General features: G+C 38.5%; 1 protein-coding gene across 1 annotated transcript in view; it reads right to left on the reverse strand.

Moving 5' to 3' along the window:
- Positions 1–23,716, reverse strand: part of LOC127226523 (sorbin and SH3 domain-containing protein 2-like) — a 76,724-nt gene that overhangs the window by 34,443 nt on the left and 18,565 nt on the right. The window contains 8 exon segments of the mRNA XM_051190632.1: positions 1,064–1,113; positions 6,487–6,543; positions 8,100–8,183; positions 8,747–8,914; positions 14,757–14,871; positions 16,591–16,765; positions 18,688–18,732; positions 19,451–19,517. Coding sequence (XP_051046589.1) covers positions 1,064–1,113; positions 6,487–6,543; positions 8,100–8,183; positions 8,747–8,914; positions 14,757–14,871; positions 16,591–16,765; positions 18,688–18,732; positions 19,451–19,517 — 761 coding nt within the window.

Below are 23,716 nucleotides of genomic sequence, written 5' to 3' on the forward strand. Positions count from 1 at the left end.
CCCTGCAGTGAACTTATTGTTCTTGGCAACTAAGTGTTATGATTCCTATTTGTTTCATATATATTTTGTTTTGTGTATAAAGAATTCTGGCAACATAATTCTATCTAGAAAGAAGTGTTAAAATAGAAGGACCATGTGAAAAAAGCCATCTAGCAAAATGTCTCTTCTACCTAAAGGATTATCTTCTGCTTTCCTAATGTGTTCAGAAGAACCTTAAACCAGAATTCCAATATTTAAATCATGAGTGATTAAAAATCTAGTCAGCAAATAAACTGTCAAAAATTTCCTTTATACAATTGTAGAATATGATGGTAGTTTATAAAGAAAGGGAGATTTTTTTGATCATATATTTGAGTAGGGTACCATTTTAAAAAAATCAAACAATTGGATACATGCTACATACTGTCCTCCAAGTCACTTTCATTATGTACAACTATGATGACACTGTGCAATATTAATTTCTATTGAACTACATCTGAATTTTGGTGATTGTTTCAATTAAGTATGATATTTAAAAGGTATGATCAGAGCTCACATTGGTTGACTCTGGGGACAGTTATGACTAGTGGTGACAAGTTAACTTGTTTCAGTCTGCTACTGAGCTTAAACATTAGTGTCTTCAAAGATAAGTTGGTGACTAGTTTTTAACACATGGTGTAGTCAATGGGTTGAATATGTTTATGGATGTGGGATGCCTCAAAATGTAGTGAAAACAATTTGTGTGATCAAAGTTTAAGTACATAGCAGTAGTTTCTAATTTATAAAGGGTTTCTAAAGCAACATTGAGAATTAGTTATTTTCAACCCTCACTGGAAGACAAGAGGCAAAGGCAGCAGTGGGCAGAACCGACCCTTGTGAAGGATTACATTGTGGAGTTTTAATAACTCTTGGATGTGATCATATAAAATGATATGCAAACATATAAATCAAGCATGAGGTCTGGTACTTAAAATAAGAACACGAGATAATGATCTTCATCAGTATTTCACTAAGAAAGATTACTATTGGGGAAGCAACTACTGGAATAGAGTATTTTGTTAGGGTAATGTCATGAGATCCTTACCTACTGGGTCTTTCCAGGCTTCTGTCAATAGTGGACTGATAGATGGAGGCCTGTTAAGATAGGGCAGCAGTCTCATGAAAAGAGTTACAATAACAATTTTCATTTATTTCTCACCATGAGTTTTGCATTCTAAAAAGGGTACTCTAAAATTTAGAATCTAAATATGGCAATCGAAAGAATAATTTATTCTTACAAAACATGTCTTTCCAAAAAAGATAACATCTTTGAATTTCCTCTTAACAAAATACACTGCATTCTGTGATATAACACAAGCAAGACATTCATTTCATCAGGAGGAGGAGGAGGGAGAGGAGAAGGAGGAGGAAGAGGAGGAGGAGGAAGAGGCGGAGGAGGAGGAAGAGGAGGAGGAGGAAGAGGAAGAGGAGGAGGAAGAGGAAGAGGAGGAGGAAGAGGAAGAGGAGGAAGAGGAAGAGGAGGAGGAAGAGGAAGAGGAGGAGGAAAAGGAAGAGGAGGAGGAAGAGGAGGAGGAGGAGGAGGAGGAAGAGGACATAACCAGTAACATTATCATGAGGAACACTGACTGGATGAATGAGTAAAGTTAACTTCTGCATTAATTTCAGGCACTCAATAGCTGTTGAGGTAAATAGGAGCTTTCTACATGAAGAACTGGCTTTATTTGCAAGAAAATATTTGCAGTTATCATTAAATCCTTATAAAACATGAAGTTCTTTATAATTTCATTTTTATTAGCAGATGTTATCCTAAAAATATAGCATATAAGTGGAACTTGAATGTCCTTGCTCTATAAACACACATATTATTTTCATAAAATACACAGAATTTGATTAAAAATAAACCCAAATTATGTGGGGCTTGAGCCAGACACAGAGTTATAAATGCTGAGCCATTTAAGTTCAGAATTAGTTTAAAATGAATGAATCAAGATATACTCCTTTAAATGGTATGCTTTACACATCTCATTATGAACATACTAAAACCGATGCCACGCAAAAGCAGTAGATAAAGTTTTTATTGTACATGGCTGTTTCTGAGACACTTGCTGAAATATCTACATTACAAGAGAGAGGAGGTATTGAGTTTCTGAGGGGACATTGCAAGGTAGAAGCAGCATGTTGTGATCTCCATACTCACAGCAAACCTATTCCCAGTGAAAATATTTTGACTTTGGTCATGTATATTGCTCAATTTATCATCAGAGATGAACTTTGGTTTGTTGAAAAAAATAAAAGTTATTTTGAAATATTTATGCAAAGGCCTAAAATGGTCAACCATAAAGGCAAGAGTTGATGAATTTTATCGTAAGTTCCTATATAGAGAATTTTTTAATCAGTATATTAAAAGCCTGCTTAGATGAAATGACCATCTCTCTTTACAACTGATTTCTACTATTCTTTTTGATTAACTGGTAAATACGATCAGTTTCCCAATTAAACACTAGATTATAACTTTATGAATTGTATATAGATCAGCCTGACAAGCTTCATGCATAATATTTTGCTTTAATTCCATATTACTGATTGAGAATGGAATTTTACCCATAGTAAAACAAAGGATTTATTGACATGAAAATGTTCTTTGGACAGGAAAAGCATATTTAATACTTGTACTTCTTAGAAAATTCTTATATTCCCATGTCAACAGATATGAGAGTAGAAAATTACTATGATGATAAACTTACATAATTATTTGCATTTTTCTGTATTGGATACTAGAAAGTAAGGAAAACATAGTAATGAAGAAAGAAAAATGAGTAAAATAATATTAGGTAATTCTACATGTTTACAGAAGTGATAGAGAGCCTCAGAGTGTCACTACCTGTGGGTCATGGGGTTTTATGGGACAACCTGACAACCGAAAGTGTCAGATTGAGGATGCTCTCAGAATACCCCTAATAAGATCAGAAATATGAACTCTCAGTTATGATAAGCTTGGGTAATGTTGCAATATGAAATAAAATACTGTATGAGAATTGATGAAGTATGTTTCTGAGTTAGGACAAACTGTGATTACTCTTCCTTGTCTTGTTTCTCATAATCCACATAAGTGTGTGTGTGTGTGTGTGTGTGTGTGTGTGTGTGTGTGTGTAGGTCAAAATGTAAGGGGTCAATTCTCTCCTTATACAATATGAGTTCTGATATCAAACTCAGGTCACAACTGAGTCATCTTGCTGACCTAAAAACCATACTTTGATTTTCTGTCTCATAAGAAGAACTTCAGTTGTCAATTATAAGGTAATAATAAAAATTAGACTAATAATTAAAGCAAAACCTTGTACAATAATTATGACACTAAAATGGAGAAAAAAGGAGTTCCAAGGAAAGCACTAGTCCATTTTACCAAACACAATGTGCTCACCATTTGCATCTGATCACTATTTTAACACAGTAGAAGGTCATTTAAAGGACAGGCAGACATTAACTCATTCTTTCTGCTAAGAAACTATTGGTTAAACTTTTTGCAAACAAGTTCTTAACTGTGTTTTAGATTTTATTTCAAGCTAGAAAAGTGTAGGTTTCATTATGACATTTGCAGACAAATGTTTAGTTAAATTTGATTTGAAAATATGTCATTTGTAACATATGTTTGACAAAAACCAGGTATTTGATCAATGATGGCTTAGGTATTACCTAACAATTAGTTTTTAGTAGAAATGTTATTAAAGGTAGGATCAAAATATCTTATGGGACTATATTCTCTTACACTCTGAAAGGCTATCTTCTCACAAACACCTTTGTTAACTATACTATTAAAGTCACTCATGCCTCTCAGTCCCCAAAGATAAGGACATACAGTTAAATTGCTATCAAACTGCTTTTTAAATGTAGTATTTTGGCCACTACCATAATGTAAAAAGTGCATTAAATTAAATTTTTCCCCAAAACTCAGTGATAAAAAAATAGTTTCCCTCCCTGGGGAGCAGAAAGGGGATGGGATGGAGATTGGTGGAGGGAACAGGGGAGGACGGGAGGATACAGGAACTGGGATTGACATGTAAAACAAGTTGGTTTCAAGTTTACATAAAAAAATTATCAAGAAAAAAAAAATAGTTTCTAGAAGAGCCAAGCTCTAAAAGCATCTATCAGGGATGAGGGGGGAAAGTGTGGTATAAAGGAAATAGTTTTGAAACAAAGGCTGAGAAATTAGTGATTTATTCTCTTGATAGCCATCTTAGTAGGCCACTATAGATATATTCCTTAAAGTTATTCTCTTCATTTTTTGTAACTAGAAATCCAATGAGTTGAATATATTTTCTAAGTTCTGTTTCAAAATTAATGAGCCAACTACTTTTAAAAAAGTTCCAGAAATATCTGATCAAAATACCTGGGGAATATTTATAAAATGTTGATTCATTTATCTTAACACATCAGTATAACACTGAATTTAAAAAAAAATGGAGCCAGGTGGTGGTGGTACATGCCTTTGATACCAGCACTCAGGAGGCAGAGGCAGGTAGGTCTCTGAGTTTGAGTCCAGCCTGCTCTACAGAGATAGTTTCAGGACAACCAGGGCTGCAAAGAGAAACCCTATCTCAAAAAAACAAAAAACAAAAAACAAAAAGACCCCCAAAAACAAAACAACAACAACAAAACAATAGTAGCCATATATGATAAGTATATCTCTCTCCCCAATGGATTATAAATCTAGCCAAAGTTCATCAATACAGTAACATAGTTTTGGTGTGGAGACACAAGAAAAATATTTGATTGAATTGAATTTCAAAATATATTCTAGGTTGTCCATATGCTGCAATGATACAACCTACAGAGTAGAATTATTTTATTTAATTCTCTTTAGAGAGCAGGCTTGCCTACAAAATATGAGTCTTGAAAAATTACTGAATTCAACACTTCAAAAAGTTTCTGATTTCTAGATTTTACTTTTTATTTGATAAAATTTTTTTCAGTCTTTTAACTCATACCATGATAGATGGTTATTAGATGATCTATAACTTGGAGTTACAGATTAAATCTTTGGAAATTTGAGTATTTACTCTTCAAACTTCATGCCTGCAATCTGTCAGGACATTGTGTGTCCTTAGCATGAGTTCTTGGCTCATATCTTGCACATAGCTTGAATGAGGCTTTTACAACGAAAGTAAGATATTTATTCAGTGCTGTGTTCACTTAAAAGTACACAGCAACTACTGTGACAAAATTGGTTGACTCTGTGTGCTGCTCTCCTGCCTGGCTTCTTTGCAGTGTGCCTACAGGAGGCTTTTATCTGCCTGACAGTTAACATAGCAGTGACATATCTATTGTGTCTTCTAAGTGCTTCTCAAAATAACCTTCTGGCTTCTTTGTAGAGGGCAAAGTTTGACTTAAGAGTCCTTTCTGTTCCTTTTCATATACTTTTTTCCTTATCCAGGTTAAAATTTTCATGGCCTGACATAAACTCTTCACCCAGCTATTTGGCTGATTTTCATAAGCATTATTATTATTATTTTTAAAAGGTTTACTTAGTTTTAGTTCATGCATGTTTTGCTTGCATGCATGCCTCTTGTGAACTATGTGTAGGACTGGTGCTGGTAGACCCCAGAAGAGGGTGTTACAAATGGCGTTGTGGATGTTTGTGAGCTGCCCTGTAGGTGCTGAGAACCAAAGCCATGCTCTCTAAGAGTAAGTAGCTAGTGCTCTTCAACCACTGAGTCATCTCTCCAGTCCCATCCATAAGCTTTTGTCAGCAGAGACTTCAACTGAGTCTTACTGCACATAGCAGTGACTATCTGCTCTAGTGGCTGCCTGAATTACAATTCCAAGAGTTAGTGGTGCCTGTGGAACTGGGAAACTGGAACACCCATGCCAGGTATTTGTTATCTCTATTCTTGACTGATAGTAAAATCCACTAGCATTTAGTAAAGCAAAAGATTAGCAACATTTAGAAAAATATAAGGAATATGTTTCTGATTATATAAGAATCAAAACTTAGTTTTTAAAAAACCATGTTATTCTGTCTGTATGGGTATAGCACTTTTGCCACAGCACATGAGAGCATGCTCTCTTCATGCACAATGGGCAGGTTCCAGGGTGGAAGTCAGGCCATTGGGCTTTCACAGCAAATACTTTTCCCTAATGAGCCATCTCCATGGCTCAAGAACCTCAACTTTTGAGTCTGCACCTCCTAGATTGTTTTCTAGAAGACTTTCAGTAGTACCTTTCCCAGTTTATGAAAACAGGCAGTCAATACATGCTCAAGTTCAAGAGTTGGGTCTTTTATGCTACTGAATATTTTAGCTGGAAATAACAGTTGGAAAAAAATCTATCACCTGGAATTCAGAAACAGCCAACCCCTTCACAGTGTCTAGGAATGCTGCTACATGCAACACAGTGATACAAAGAGTTTCCAAAACCAACCGGAACAACAGGAAACTGTTAAAAAACACGCATGTTCAGGCTGATAGTAATGGAGGGGAAATCTGGAAGGAGAGAAGAATTTGTCTTTACCTCATTGGAAACACCGGAAGAAGGATCTCGAACATAGTCCAGAGCCTTTTTAGGAGGCTGGGGGTAGATACACCACATAAGCAGAAGTGGAGAGATGGGATGGATGGAGGAGAGTCAATGGCAGCGAGGAATGACCATGTGGGAAAGGTGACAATGGTTAGAAATCGAGTGCTGATAGAGAATCACATACATATAAAGAGCCACGTGAATGGAGCAAAATGGCAGCCTAGGAGGAAGAGTGCAATGCTTGTAAACATTCCCCAGCACTGTGAAAAGCTGCTTGTGTTCAATTAGTAGATTTGTAAACTTAATCTGTCAGATCCAAATTAGCACTCCTGGTCTTTGGCCACAGTAGATTGCATGGACATCAGAGAAATAAGCGAGAACATGCAGGTGAGTGTCCTTGTGTGGCTGAGGAGGATGGCAGAAAGTGATGATAATTTGGGTTCAACACAGAAAATCGGTACAGTCTCTAGAAACTTTCCCCAATAATAGCAAACACAAAGCAAAACAAGAGAGCATTTTCCCAATAAATAAAATACATTTTAATAAGAGGAGATACCAGAAAAAAATAGGAGGAAACAATCCTCTTATTAGGTAATAGAAATGCCAGGAAATTTTGTTTTATATTCACTTACAGTCACATTTGATTTAGTTCAATAAAACATACAATGAGGTTAACCAAGAGTGCATTTTAATGCATAAAAAGGGCTCTCATAGCCATCCAGTAAGGAATATGTAATCGGCATATTTATAAATTCTTAAGTGACGTGGAGAAAGAACAGATTCTGGGTTCTTATAAAATTGTTGGGCAGTGTAAATGATATGCTGTTCAACAGTTTAGGGGTTGTAAAAACATGCATGTTTCAGAAAACATGAAACCCACAAACAATTCCTCAATAGAGATCGAATGATTAAAGGAAGTTGCATGAAACCTGAGTTGACCTGTCCCAAACAGATCAGACCCCATGAGGGTCAAACTGGGGGCTTTGAACATGGGAATCTGGAGATAAGAGATCTTTTGGTGGCTCATGATCAACACTATAAATCAAGGTCCACAGGGCTTTTAAATTCTTTCCTTTTGTTACATCTCTTCTATTCAAAGAATCATTTTATAGTGGGGATATTTATAGTGGGAATGTTCTGACGGTACTTTTAGAGGAAACTGCCCAAAGATTTTGTTGTACAAAAGGCCTAGATTTGGGCAAATTCCTTGACCTTTTTCGTCCTTTTTTTTTTTTTTTTTTTTTTTTTTTTGTTATTGGAGCTGGCAAGTCATTCTTGAAGAAGGCAAGGTACTTGTTACTGTTAAACTACACCAAAATGTGTTGTACAAAATACAGCTTTGCCCTAAACTAACTCAACATGATAGATATGCAATGAATTAGATGTGCTTCTAGTGCATGATTAGGAGAAAACACATGGGAAGTGAAAGAACACATTTAGGCATTTGATACAAGAGTGAATTTGCACAAAGCCGGAGCATGGATATTTTATTCATCCAGCTTTTGTTCTTGACATGACACGTCTCCCTCCTGGCATGATTATGTTTTTGACATCAAACAACATCCTCCTATTTATTTGTCTTATAGTAATTGTCTAGCCTCACTTACCGGACGTCCAAATTCCAGTTCTGAAAAGAATTTATACCAGGGCTCATTTTCTAAATCTATGTCATCTGGATTTATGCGACCAGTCTAGAGCAGATGTGAAGGAAAAGGGAAGGAAAAGGCACACTGAGCGAAGTGAGGAAAAACACCATGTGGTATGAAAACACACACGCATCCACAAACCTCACACACTCATCCAACAAACCTCAGCAGGACAGAATGGAGAAAGTAAAGTACAATGAGCAAAATGAGGATATGAAAATGAGGGTCCGTGGCATTGTTGGGGTCTCTGTTGCCACCATAGCTAATTCTTTAGCCTGTTGCATAACTAGGGGAAGTATCCTGGTAGTGACCGTGAAGATAGGTCCAAACGAGGTACTAAGGGGGCTTTCCTGGATTGGCCAGTCTGCTGTCCCTAAAGTCACTGACAATTGTCAGCAGCAACAGTGGTCTGCAAGATGCAGACATTGTACATGGGGAGGGTTAGAGACATGGAATGGTGGAGATGAGGGTGCCTGGGAGAAAGGTCGGGATCTAGGAGCAGGAAGAACCCCAGCAGAGAAGGGATCTGACCACGTCTCAGCCTCGGAACAAAGGCTGAGCTCTGCTTCCCCACAGCATGAGAGGAGGTGAAGAAGGAAGGAGCTCACCCGGGTGGGAGAGAGAGCTGGGGCACTCGGACTCTGACGGGGTGCTGTGGGGACACAGCTCCGGGGTGGAGGGGAAGGGCTACGCAGGCCATCTGTTGAGGGTGACACTGAGACAGGCTTCCGACTGGGTTCCTTGGGAACAGGTGTTGGAGTTGTTGGGAGAGGGGGCTGTAAGAGAAAGGGGGTGAGGAAATACTGGTTCGTTAGACAAGGATTCTCCGTGGAACCTGGAGGATACCAGCTGTCATTAGTCCTGGAGACTAACAGTTTCAGGAAGAGGCTATGCTGTGGCTGGGCTGACCATGGAGATCAGATTCCTTAAAAAATGGCCCACCACAGCAAATATCTCAAAGTCACAAGCTTCTCCATAATTGAAGAAACATCCCATTCTGTGATTCAGTCTCCTCATGCTGACTTGGAGCTAAAGGAGGGTGTGGGAGAATCAGGCTTTTCACAGTAGGTGAGGGGAGGGGAGGAAAGGGTATGGAGTATAATTGACTTGTATCTCAGGTGGTTTATGAATGTTGTGTTTAAGATAGAAATGCTAGGGGTGTAAACATAAACAGTTGAGAAAAAACAAATACAATTACTTTAGCAATAGAACATAGACATAAAGCCCTTCTTTAACCCAATGATATCCTTAATGCCTTTTTACAATACATACCCAGCTAGAGGGTGTCATGCTGGTTGCTTGTCTATAAAAATAACGCTTGAAGTACCATATATGTGCATAGATACTTCTTTGCTAAACCACACGTCCCTAATTAAATGTGTATAGTTGCTTGGTACAATATATTAAGTGAGAAAAATTCTAAGAAAGTTATTTTGTTCCCTAAAATCCACTTGCTCTAGCCAAGAGAAAAGCTCTGATGCCCACACTACCATATTAGGAGGTCTACTGAACACCCACTATCCAATCTCATTGTTTTCTTAGACTTCTTACAGATCTCAAAGATTCCTACTGAGTAGAGCTCTATAACCCTATAATGCTGGGGACATTGAAATATTCCACATTCCCTAATAGACCACCATTTTATCATGAACTTATTGTAGTGTTTCATTGTTCTAACATTGTTCTAACATTGTTTTGTTAGTGCCACTTGGCCTGTAGTGAATGACACATTATACCACTGAAAAGGTCATGGGAATAGTTTTATTTTAATATATTTTTTTATGGTAGAAGAAGGTGATATTATAGTAACTACACACAATGATAGAAAAATTTGAGGCATCATAGCAAAAATAGTGCAGAGGTCAAGCTTATTGTATGTAGGATAGTGATGACAAAGACTGCAGAGGAACCCTGGATCTGCTTGGGACTGATGCTGAGTGAATAACACTCTTGTATGGTGGGTGATAACATCCTAAAGTGGGTATCTGGAGGGGCACATGAAGTGTACAAAAAATACTACAGTGTTGGTCAAGAACTGAAACTGTCCTTTTAGTATTATTTTACTTTTGGTTATGAGGTTATTTATTTATTTATTTACCACAAATATAATTAAGCTATTCTAATAGAATGAGAAAATACTGCAGAAACTCTTGAGATATTTGCCCCAATTTATGTCAGTATTACTTTTGTTTTCCATTTAACAGTGTAGTCTGTAGAAAGAACATCTTCCAGTAACCTATTCCCATTGATTAAAAAAAAATAGAATTAATAGTAACTGTGTTCCATTGAATTAAAAATTTTGATCTCTGAGTGTTAAGATTTTGTTAGTGATAAAGTGTTACTTTTCTCCATTATTTAGATGATGTCAGCTGCAGTGTGTAATTACTTCCATGATGTAACTTTGCTGGAGACTTTGTCTTTGAATGGTTAACATTAGAGAGAATTTACCAGTAACTTTGCTCTATTTGGAGGATTACCATTTTCTTCACAGGAAGAGACCTATGATCTCCCAAGCTCTGTAGTTCCTGATGCTGTGCACTTAGTGACTATGAACTCTTAATTTTAAAACCTCGATTTTCAGCTACAGTGTTTTATTTTGCTAGGGAAAGCTAGAAACTTTGGAGGTGGGAGGGGCTTGAAAACTCTATTGTAGTGAGATATCCACCCTGACCCCACCTGTAGCATTGACCACGCCCAGCTCAGGATGGCTCAACAGCAATCTTGGTTATGCCTTTACCCTAGGATTGGATATGAAGTTCTTGCCTTTGCTCTTGTTGCTTCATTGGTGATAGGTCTTACATGTGCTTGTTTTTACTTTTCCTTCTCCTAGAGCATACTTGATATTTTCTATCTTTGTATATGTTATGAACAGTAGAGGGCAGCAAATCTGCTAAACAAATAGGAAAACAAGCTATTTAGCTTCACCTCAACTTGGACTTAAAGCAAATCTGTAACAAATGGATAGACTACATTCTCCTTTGTAGAAATACATTTCTATAATAAAATATAGGCTTCCTTTCCCCAGATTCTATCATTCTGCTATAAATCTAAAAATAGCAATTTCCCATTATTAAATGCATTTATAAATATTTATTTATAACTATATTTACATAGAAATAAAAGTTTATTAAATCCTGCTGTTTAACAAAGATTCTGTCTACACTCACAATGAGCAACTTGCTAGAACCTGTGCAAACAGTGACAAGTCATCCTCCGTAATTCTCGAATGCAGTGAGTGGTATACACTTGAGTAGAGCCTTTGTTTTATAGGCTGGGTGTGGTGGCACACACTTGCATTTGCAGGCACTCAGGAGGGAGGGGCAAGAGGATGGTGAGTTTGAAATCAGCCTGGGCTACATAGCAAGATTTCGTCTCAAAAGAATATAAAACAATCAGCAAAATCACTCTCAACTAATAGACACCCCCATCCAAAAAATTAAAGGACATGGTACAACTGTCTCTTTGCTGTGGTTGATCGATTGAGTTCCTTTAGTTGCAATCAAATGTGTTCTGTGGCAATCCGGAGCTACTGCTGAAGAACACAGAAACACTGTGATGGTTACTGACACATATGCAGCCAGATAACTGCAGCATATGTGTCCTAACATTGTCACTACTTCATTACCTCACATCAGGGCAACTCCTTTTCGTCCCCTGCAAGGATGAACACTTAGGAATCCACTAGACGACAGCTACCTCCCAATGTAATTGGCAGAAGAGAGCTGATGGACATTCTGTTTTATTTCAGGCTATTTTACAAACCTAGCAACCTTCTGCTTAATAAGAACCTTATCTCTGGTGTGAGACAAAGTGCTTCAGATACACTACAACCAGAGCTTATGTGTGATTGTCCTTAAAAAAGACTCCCTAGAATGGATAATTTTTCAAGTTTCCCCAACCCAACTTAAAAGGCTTTAAATGCTTTTGAGGTCTGAGAGCCTTTCTGCTTTTCAGTCTTCCCACTGAGCACACACTCTCTGTTATCCTAAACACACTAGAGAACCTATGAGTTTGTTCTCATAAATGCTCAGTGGCTTTCAAGCTTCAAGGCATGGGTTGCTGTGCTTTCTATTTATTTTGCTTTCATAGCAAATACTATTGCATAATGGGATAATTCTTCATGGGTCAAACCATCAGATAAAACTTCTCAAATTTTTATGCTTTAATTCTTGGTGGTTTACATGCATTTCACCTCATCCAATATATGTTCCTTTCTGCTATTGTTATATGAAAGCACAGCTATTATAAGAAAGGTAACAATGTCTTTGTAGATTTTTATTTTATTAAGCATAAGAACAATTAACATGGCTTATCTACAAGTGTATCCAATTCAGATGATCTGTAATGCTTTTATTAATAGTATCCCAGTAGAGTTGCAATGATTGTCATATGGAGTCTGCACACTGGAAATGACTGTATACTGACCTATGGGTCAGGTCAGTTAAACTGGGGATTGTAAGGCCTTTTCAAGGGTCAGATATTAGGCCCATTTAGTCAGCATTGGGATTTATAATCAAATAAACATTCAATTATGATTATTTGATTATTTACTAAATTTATGAGCTTCAAAGAAATGCATTTACTCTTTGCCTTCCTGTTCAAGCATGATAATTGATAGATTGTCCCCCAATTTCTAAGGATGCATGTGAACTTTTTTTTGTCAGGGGTTGAGTATTTGTGTTTGGGCAGAAATGCTATACCTCAAGGAATCTCAGAAGCTGAGCTAGAGTTATTGCTGAATTCCATCTATGTCTTGATGGAGACTCACTGGACCTCATAGATAGATTCAATCTCTCACCAATTTTACCCATCTACGGCAAAGGCAACATCAGCTCACATTCACTTAGAGACTCAAGGAGTTATTTACTACATAGGTATCACATGCTGGGCATTGGGTTAGGTATGGAAGATAGATAAAAGGTATGCCAGATATGGTACCTGCTTTCAAGAAACCTAAAGGCATGTCATAAGGATGTCAAAATGGGATATCCTGCATGTATATGGCAAGGAGAGCTACAAACCCACAGCTGAGGGTGAACAAGCCCCCAAAGAAAGCGTACTTTAGTGTGTGTGTGTGTGTGTGTGTGTGTGTGTGTGTGTGTAGAGAGAGAGAGAGAGAGAGAGAGAGAGAGAGAGAGAGACTTTCCACAAAAAGAGAGATGATGAAGAATGTTTCCATGGAAGAAAGAACAGATCATGTCAAGGTTTGATGAGAAGGGGGAGAAAGCCCTTTGTGTAGCATGCAGAGAGTGAAACCACAGGATTTTGGTAGGTTTTACTCTTTAGTTTTTTTTTTTAATTATATTAATAGATTTTGCTCTAGGGACAAAAAAGAGTTGGGAGAAAATTTGGGGAGTGATAGGCTTCTTAAAAAATTATCTGGAGACTGGATTCACTAATCAGGGAAACAGACATGTTATGGTGATACAGACAACAGACTGTTGTGGTCTAGAAGGGATACTTGGCCATGACATTTCTCCCCATGAGTAGGAATGTAGTTCATAGAGAGTGAGGGGGATAAAGTAAGGGGGATGCTGACAGGGCTCTCTAGGAATTGAAGAGAGCCACACAGAATTGCCTAGCTGTTTATGTAACTTTCAAAAATTAGAACTGAAAAGAACAAAGGGATGTTCTCAAGAATAACCTCTGAGTGAAAAGAGAGAAGATGCATTCTTACATCCTCGACATCCATTTGATGTATGTCACTCTTACCTAGCAAGCCCACCCTCTTTTCTACAGCCTGAGCCTTCAAGACACTTAGCTGGTCTTTCAAACAAACACCCTTGCCCAATTTGCCCTGTGGGTTTTTTGTTTGTTGGTTTATTTTGTTTTTGTTTTTTGGTAATAGTCTCTCCCCATAAAATGGTAATTTAACAAGGCTTGTCAAAATGATCTCTCATATCATTTGTCACAACACTGGCTTCTAACAAGGTGGTTTAGGAGGGATACAAATATAAGACTTCCATTCTTATTTCCTTCCAAGCTACTACTTCCTTCCCACTCATCTTTTTCTGTGGCTGAAGAGATTTATCCGTAGCTGGATCTCAGGTCACACCCATGGGTCTTGACCTTCCCATCTCCTAAGACTTGTTAGAATACTGGGCTTGCACTATAGTTACTTGGAACTCAGTTTTCCAATGAAGTGAGGTAAGTACCACTAACTTATTATAGTTAGCCACTAAGTATACTATAGTCCAAAACAATCAAATTATGGTGATGGTGACTAGTAGCTGATGGTTTCTTGCTCAGAGGAGTCAGCACAGTAGTGATGAAGTACACCAAGCCAAAGTTTGCCTAGGCTAAACTGGTTCCCACACATGCCAGCTACGTGACTGTGTGGGATCCAGTTAATACTGCTTCAGTCTCTTGATCGGTATGTAAAACAGGAATTTTGTGCATCTGCTTTATAGGGTTGTTGGGAACACTACATAAGATAAAGGAATTATTACAAACTATAGAGCCTGGTTTGCAGTAGGTACCCATTTATAGATGCTGTTATTACTATCACTGTTGTTGGTACTTAGAACAAAGAGCACAATAGAATGGGGGTGAAATTCAGGTTTACTTGGGAACCTGGAGGCTAGCAAGCTTGCTTTCTGATCAATGACAAGTGCTTACGGGTCTTTCATGCTGCAGAATGGATGACTTCCCCGGCTCATATTCAAAAATACTCCTTGGCTCGGATCGAAATTTTCTGGTGTCTACCTTTCTGTCTGGAGGGTCCCAGTCATGCCTGTAAATGAACAGCAAACCACATGTTGAAAAAAATTCTGTGCATAAAGCACCAATGACATACCACCCACAGTCAATTCCTAATTTAGCAGAGTTTATTTATTGATTGTGTGTGTGTGTGTGTGTGTGTGTGTGTGTGCGCACGCACATGTGCATGTGTGTGCATGCACACAGAAGAAAAGCTTTTGGGGGGGTCAGTGCTTTCCTTCCAGCCTGGTACATAGTTTTTTACTTGTATTTGAGAAAAAGGAGTATATGGTCTTTTGAGTTAGGAAATCCTGGTTCTTAATGGAGTGGGATGAAATTATTCACAAAATGAGAAGTGCTCCAAGAGAGAAAATGAGGACCAAGTTCTAGGTGTAATCAGTGAACTCTACAGCAGAGCCCTCACACTTTCCCATTTCAGCTTTCATATCTTTGTGAAACTGTGTCCCGTTTACTGTCTGAGCAACAGAACAATATAACTAAGACAATATGTCATAGAAAATACTTAAAACCCCACTAATATAAAAACCAGTAACCCCAATAATATCAAAACCAGTAACCTTAAGTACCCTTTCCATTACTACTTATTAATTACCAGTCAAGGTAGTATGGGATTTGTCTTCAGGGGAATCTGAGATTGAATTTTGGTTTGGCTTGGACTCTGTACAAATAGAGCAAGTTATTGTAACATTCAAAGCTGTTTTTTTTTCCCCCCTGTAATGGAGAATATGTCCCCTTGGGTTGTTATCAGAATAAAATGATGTAATACAAGGAAAATGCTAAGCATAGTACTTGCCTCATAATCAGCTGTTGGTAAAGGTTACCAAGAACTAGGAGTGTTAGCTACAGTCCTACTAACATAACACAATTGAAATGTGGTCATAAAAATTTCTTTGGATGTCAATAGGTTATTAAATATTTCAGTGGAGAAATGAAAACTAGAATCAGTGGAAATGAGTCACAGACACTTGTTAAAAATGCCTTATTTAAGAATAATTTCTCTTGGTTTCTAGAAGACATGAAATTTCAAATTGTTGAAAATGAAAAATTACCTGCTTAGTCTCTCTCAAATGTGGGACAGCAAATGGGACATGCCAAATATTTCCAGTTATTTTATTTAATTTTGTATGTTTTATTTTGAGGCATAATATTAGTGTGTAGCCTCATTCTGGCTTGGAAGTTATGCAGCTCAGAGTGATCTTGGATTTTTACCTCATCTCTATAAAGACTGAGAGTCCATGACTGATGTACCATACTGTTCCCCCATTTCAGCTAAGAATTGGAACTGGACCTGGGGTTCAGGAGCAAGCTACTACCCTTGAGCCACATCTCTAAGGCCCACAGCATTTTGTGTGTGAGTGTGTGTGTATGTGTATGTGTATGTGCATGTGTACATGTGCACATGCATGTACAAGTTTTATTGTTTGTAGTACACAGACAAATGTTCTTCCTAAGAACTACATCTGTGGCCTCTTTATTTCCCATATGCACTTATTGAACAAAAATTAGTTTGTGTCCCTGATACATCAAGTTTAACTGTGAGCATTATGAGAGTGTGACCACGACTTCCCAGAAAGCATTCAGCATGATCTCAGTAATGATGTCCCCCTATTGACTAATATAATAAGTCTTTACGTGTATTCACTCCATAGCACTGGGCTGATTCTTCACTGAGTGCCACTGTGAGTTAATTTTTATCCTAAGAGAAGCCATTATGGGGAAGAAGGAACCTTACTTTTCTGTTGAGGACTGATCTCTTGGTCGTGGCGGGACATGGGGGGGAGGCCCTGAGGAGGGCGCTCCCTTAAAAGCATCTGTGCCATTGTCTGAGTGGCTTTTGGAAAGGGGTCTGTAGGTCTGGGTCTTCGCAGCAGGGTGTGACTGAGCACTGTAGGGTGAGTTGTACAGACCTACCACTGAAAAACAGAAAACCAACAAAACAAATGACTTAAAAGGTGCATTAAGTTGTTGGGCTCTGCAAAATAACCCTTGGTTTTTAAAAATTATCAACAAGCATATTCATAATATGTACATTAGGTGGTACATTGTTTATTAACTTATCAACATTAATGTATGAATTATCACTTACTAATTAAATATCAATTTGTTTTGCACATAAGTACTGATTATAGTAAATTATCCATTATTGTAGAATTAATGAAAATTCAGGCTATTTAGTAAAAAAAATAAACTTACAGATACTCAGCAAGGTTTCTTCCCAATCACAGAAACTAATGTCTTAGGTAAACTTTCAGAGGAAAATTAAAATAGTAGCCAATACCTTGTAATACTGATATATATAAGACAGTTGATATGTTAATTGCAATCCAACAAATATAGAACATGCTGTATGTTTGAGATGCAGCTCCCACATGGGACAGGGGTGTGTGAACCCTCCTGAACAAGCTGATACAAGAAGACACGTGATTGAAAAGTGTTTGAGGCAGTTAATAAAATTCAACTGAGAAAGACATAATAAAAATTACAGGCTGTTTGAAGTGATGAGACAGAGAATATATTATGGATCTTATGGGACTAGAGATGGGCTTGAAGCATTAGTTTTGGTGAATAGAAGAGGGTGGCAGGAATAGCATGCAAAACACAAAGCCGTGGCTTATTAGAAAATATGAGGTGTTTATAGGTGTTTTGTTGGCTAACTGAAGGATAAAACTTACAGGGCAACATAACTAAACTTCAGCTTATTTATGACCAGTGAGACAGACCCATTTCAATATTTAAAAGTTATAGAAATTCCGAGTCTCTCACTCTCAGAGTCTCAATCTAAGTCTATCTGTGCTTGACTGCTTCTCTTATGGGTCTGCATGCGTGTGGTTCCATGAGAAATAACATTAGACGACACCTGCTCTGAAGTGCTTCTGGGTGAACTCCAGTCAGCCTTGAACTTGTGGGGTGAATCAAGGAGGTGAGTTTGGTGTACCAGGATAGGAGGGGCGTATGAAATAACATGGGATACACAGTCTAACTCAGAGGTCAACAGCTTGATTTTTTTTTTAAACCACTTTCTTTCTCAATTATCTTTGGAGCTGAGTGGCAAAATCACCCGGTTAAAGGACTGGTTGCTAGTCACTAGGTTTTAGGGAGGACAGAATCTCAAGAAGTTTTCTTTGAGGGTGATAAGAGTACTCTAAATGAGGGCATAATGGCTAGCTTGGATAGAACCTCCTGATGTGATATTTAGGGAAAACTGAAAAAAGGGGACATATTTTAGGGATCTCTCACAGGAACATGAAGACCACTCCACAAGAAACTAGCACACTCAAATACAAGTGGAATGCCCGGAGCTGAAGTCATTCCATTGAGAGCGTTGGCATCTCTGAGTCAGAGAAGTGGCCTAGCCAAGAGGGAGTCTCTCACATCTTTCAATGAATGGTTCCATTTTGGAGCAAAAGCCTGGGCATGGTCGTAAAATGCTTTGCTTGACTTGTTTTGGGGAATAATATCTGAGAGGTCTTATGCAATTATAATCACCCTTTCTGCCGATAAAAAAGATCTTTATTTTGTTGTGTAACCAGGTCACAGTCTGTTCTTTTTTCCCTGTCCTTCATGCTGTGGTTAAACATTCCTGAAGCTGAGAATAAAACAACAGGGGATGGGGGGGGGGGGGGGGGGGGTGGCTGATGCAGAACAGTATTAGTTCCCATTTCCAGGAGAAAGGACCAATCTTTTGTTAGGCATGCTCTGAGAAAGGGAGTAAGCCATCCTCCTCATCACAGGAACTGACAACACGGCGTGGTTGTGGTATGACAAAGGATGGGGCTCTTCCCCACAGTGGAGTGTGACTAGTCATTGCAAGCGAGGAAAGCCATCCTACCTGCGTTGTATGTGTAAGGAGTATTATACATGTCTGTATCCTCATCTAGAAAATGAAACATAAACATGATAATCCAGATTCTGCCATCTTGTCACCAAGACAGCAGAAGGTCAGAGAAATGACAGAAACATAATAGCAAAAAAAGCAATGTATATTTTTCCTAGCACATAAAAGCACTTAGTATTTCCAAATATTGTACTCTGGGGCTCCGCAGAGTGACTGCCTTGTCTATAATGCGATGTATCTCTCTGACCTGGTCAGACATGAAAAACTGGTTCCCTGTCCCCATTTCCCTAGGCAGATTCTGTGTCCACTGTATCAGAAAGTGCTTCTAAGGTCTCTTGTCAACTGTACTGAGTGAGGATCAAGAGAAACCACTACATACTCTTGTGGTAAGAAACAGACATGCACAGACAGGAACAATAGCGGGTCTGGAAGTGCACAATGCCCCAGTGTGGATGTAGGCAGATATGTGCAGAGGGCTGAGGCTAGAACATCTGGTAAGCTCCAGGGGTACCTCTTAGGAGGCTTCTTGATAGCTATGGTTAAGGCAGAGGCACACATCTATGATTTAGGGGTAAAGGCAGAATAGGAGACATGCTGAAAAGAAGGGGCCATCAACTTTGCTGGTGTCTTGATGTTTTCGGGTGAGTGAAGGAAGTGTATACAAAAGTTGAGTGTATATCCTTCAACCCATAAGCAGTTGATGAAACAAAACAAAACAAAAAACAAAGCAAAATAAAACACAGAAGAACATACGTACCTGGCTTGTGTACCATGTGAATTTGCTTAAACATTGTCTTGTACCAGTCCTTTGGCCTGTCAACTGTCTGTCAAAGAGAACATCCAAGAATTAACAATCCTATCTGTTACGTTTGCTTAAGGCTGCTCAGGCCATGATTCAGCCTCTCTCTCTCTCCCCCACACACTTACAGCTGGTGTAAAATAAATGGCAGTCATTCTACTGTGATTGTGAGTATATAATCCTCACTGTCCCCAAAGTAGTTTACCTAACACTCTAAGTATTCAGGGGCTATAGGTGCCACATTCTGAATGATGGACCCACATTGCCAAAGGTTTGAATCTTTCCCCTTTCCCCTGCTATCGAGTACCTGAGACAACTTGACTCCAAACATGCTATAGGCTACTCATCAGCTGTGTGGCATGGGGCTGCTTTTTCTCCCTGAAACCTGCAACCTTGTGGACCTGACCTGTTTATAGAACCTCTACAATGCTGATGACTACTTATGATGTTATAACTCTTATAACTCCATCTCAGTCCCAGACCCCCAAACCGAGACCTCACACTCTTAAGTTATCACCCCTGCTAATATTTGATATTTCCAATAGTAGATTTGCATTTCTTCTATGACTTGATGGCAATTTCAGCAAACTGTTACTTACGCAGTTTGTTGAGTATCTTATATTTATTGAATTGGAATAGTATGTGTTATGGTTTGATTCATTTAATTTAGAGTAGTAAATAGTGAATATTTGATGAAAGTTCAGCTCCTTTCAATTATTAGTATATGTCTGAAGCAGGGCTTCCCTATGTGTCCTGAACTGGCCTTGAACTCATAACCTGTCCACCTTAGTCTACAGTGTGCTGGATTTACATGGATATACTATGGGCTCAGATTATTACACGTGTGTGTGTGTGTGTGTGTGTGTGTGTGTGTGTGTGTGTGTGTGTGTATGTATGTATGTAGTCAATCTGAGATGTTGTTCCTCAGAAGTGATCCTGTGGTTATTTATTTTTTTTTTTGACAGAGCATCTCTCTCTTACCTGGGCTTTACCAATGAGGGTAGGCAGCCCCAGGTACCGTGCTGTCTTCACCCTCCAGTTTTGGGATTAAAGTGCTTGCCTCAATGCCAGGCTTTTGGTGTTATGCTGTTATGGTGTTATGCATGGAACCCAGGTCCTCATGCTTGCCCAGAAAGCATTTAACAGATCCATTCCCCTTATCATTAGTATTAAAATTTTCTGAGTGCTTTGTGAAAACATTTAAAATTTTAACTAGGGGATATTTTTTTGACTCAATTGGTAGATATTCTGATTAGCTTCAGTGAAGACAAAATCGGCATTTACTAGTCTAAGTGACTAAAATGCCAAATGTTTCAGACAATGCAAAGTCATGTTGCATATATATGTATAAGTCTATCTATGATTTCAAAGCTTCTATGACAAGACATTGGAGTACATACAACTTTTGCCTTGCATTCTTTATGCGTGCCAGGCTTTAGGTGTGTTAGAAGCAGTGGGTTACAATACAAATAGGAAATTAATGTCCAAATATTAAACAACATTCAAATCCTGGAGCCTTTAGTTACTAATTAATGCTTTCTAGAACTAGAAATCTGAGAAAGTGATGCATCTCTTCTTTCTTTGGATGTATGGGGGGGGCATGTGTGTACAGGTGTGCATGCCCATGTGAGCATGTAGAAGCTAGAGACAGATGTCGGACACCCTCTGCTTTGATTCTCTGCCTTATTTTCTTGAGCCAGGGTCTCTCACAATGTATGTTAAGGGGTTTTCAATAGTCATTAGCTAAAATCAGCAGGGAAACTCCAATGTCTGTGGAGTGAAGAACTGAGCGAACCCTGTTTACTGATGCAATTCTGTCTCACAGGCTGTGAAACTCAATTCTCTTTTCTAACTGTAGCACAACCATTTGCTCAGTGAGATCTTCATCTTGACTATATCAGCACTAGTTATGGCAGGAGTTAGCCCTTCTGTGCATAGGTAAATTAAAGAGCATCAGATTTTCTAAGGTCATTGTCCTGATTTAAAGTATTGGGTAGGTAACCTGTGTTTGGCTGATGTCCCCAGGCTTGTTCTTTTCTGAGGGGGAAATGGTGGCGTCTGTTGGGGGGAAGGAAACTTCGATTGGCCCAGCATGTAATATATGAGAGCAGAATTTTAAGAACCAAAGCATTGGTTAGGATTTGTCAGAGTGGAAACTGGTGTTTATATTGAATTTTATATATGTGGTCATTGAATTTTTCACCTAGAAACTTGCTGCACGGTATTTACATCTATTTTGACTTCTGGAAATAGACAATTCTGACAGTCACAAGGGATGTGAATAAACATCTCTTCTATTGAGAGCCTTGTAGGCTTCTTTTACAATGGGGGCTTGATGGCACCATGATTAAATATATGACCAAATGATAGGAACTGGTGTCGGGGGTGATCTATAAAGAGGCAGGAATCTGCTCTTTGCTGGCTCAAACAGAGTGCTGGAACCTGTGGGTTGGGACTTAAGTCAGTGAGGTACCTGCCATGAAAGTATGACAACCTGGGTTCCTATTTCTAGCACCCATTTAAAAAGCTGGACATGGCAGGGGGATCCTGTAATCCTAGGTCTGAGGGGGCAAAATCATCTCTGGGTTTGGTGAGAAAGCTTGGACAGAAATTGAGGACTATATCCAGTTTTAACCTCTACCCTCTCTGTGCACACCCATACACACATGTGCACGTGTCCACATACATGCATACACAGAAACATATATACACGAAATAACCTGAACATATCTTTAGGGGACCACTTATTTTTCTGAAGGCAGGCTTATCTTTCATTAAACTTCCTTTCTATTATACTCTTATGCTATTAGAGCAGCAACAACAAAAGGAACATTCAGCTGTGTATAAAAGTAGTTTCTCACTGTACCAGACACAACCGGCAGGGACAGGGAGGCCGAATAAGGGAGTTATATCACTGTATATGGCAATGCATCCTGACGGACAGCATTGTTGTCTGCACTTGCCAGAGGGTCTATATCAGGCAGGATCTCACAGTTATACCATCTGCTAGCTTTATATGGTGAGTACAGAGAAGCCAGGAAATGCCTAGTCGGCTGGCAGAGAGACTGTGAAGCTGCTAAAGCAGGGACTTACAAAGTCAGTGTCCCTTTCTAAAAGGAGTACTTTTCATTCCTCTTGTCGATGCCATTTGGGAGCATGTTATGTCTCACACTGAGATTAGGAATGTGGAAGTTCACACTTGGGAAATTTGCTTTTGGATGTGTCCTTCAAAAGCATTTATTGCATAGACTAACTTCTGGGACTCTGCTATGCAGCTGTCATCCACTGACCTTATCAGAACAGGCTTCAACTTCCATCTTCTTGTAGTCATGAAACATCAGCACTGTGCACTAATTTAACACGCAGACATTAAAAAAAAAAAAAAAAGACATTTTCTACATATAACACAACCACAATCTTACTCTAATTTTGCCCCTGATAGCTCTAAAATATACAAACAATTGTTACATTTGGATCAGAAAAAAGAAATCTTGCATGCCACTTAACTAGCCAGCCTCCTTACACAGTCTCATGGGCTCTGAGCCCTGGAGATTTTTGTTACTGTTTTTAAGATGGCAGTAAAAGACTGATGTAGGCATCCTCAGTCACAGGAGAAAGGGTGCTCTGCAAAGCTGTCACCCTTCATTGCAAGGACTCTAAAGTATTGAGTATTCAGTTATTGTCTTCAGAAGTTTCTGGACCACTTAACACTATCCTGTTACCATGGGAACAGTTATCTAAGAGGATACCCAAACATGGCACACTGATTCAGTGCTGATTTTAGTGTATATACCGAGCAGGAAGCTGAGGCAACTTGAGTCTGATAATCATTACTTTCTACATGAATGAGGAAAGAAAAATAACCTTGGATATTCTTGGCCTAGGGATGGCAAGATTCAACGTTTATAAATACAGATCTATACTTGGATGTATGATTCGTAAGGTTGCAAAGTAGTAAACATGAACAGGATCCTCCTTGTAAAGTTTTAAAGGTCTGAGCAAGTTACAAAGAAAAGGCCAGGGTTCCTTTTAAGGAACTTCTGCAGTGACTAATAATCCACTTTCAGTTTTCTATAAGGGAAATTAACAACACATGATTAGTGGATGGGTGTAGTTGCTTATATTTGGCATCAGAAAATATAAACCTTTTTAATATTAATTGGGTTTTACTTATCACCTCCATTTTATATTTTTTCCCTTGAAAACCTAACAAAGATTTGAGAA

Source organism: Phodopus roborovskii, unplaced genomic scaffold (genome assembly GCF_943737965.1).
Source record: "Phodopus roborovskii unplaced genomic scaffold, PHOROB, whole genome shotgun sequence".
In the NCBI taxonomy this organism is placed as follows: domain Eukaryota; kingdom Metazoa; phylum Chordata; class Mammalia; order Rodentia; family Cricetidae; genus Phodopus; species Phodopus roborovskii.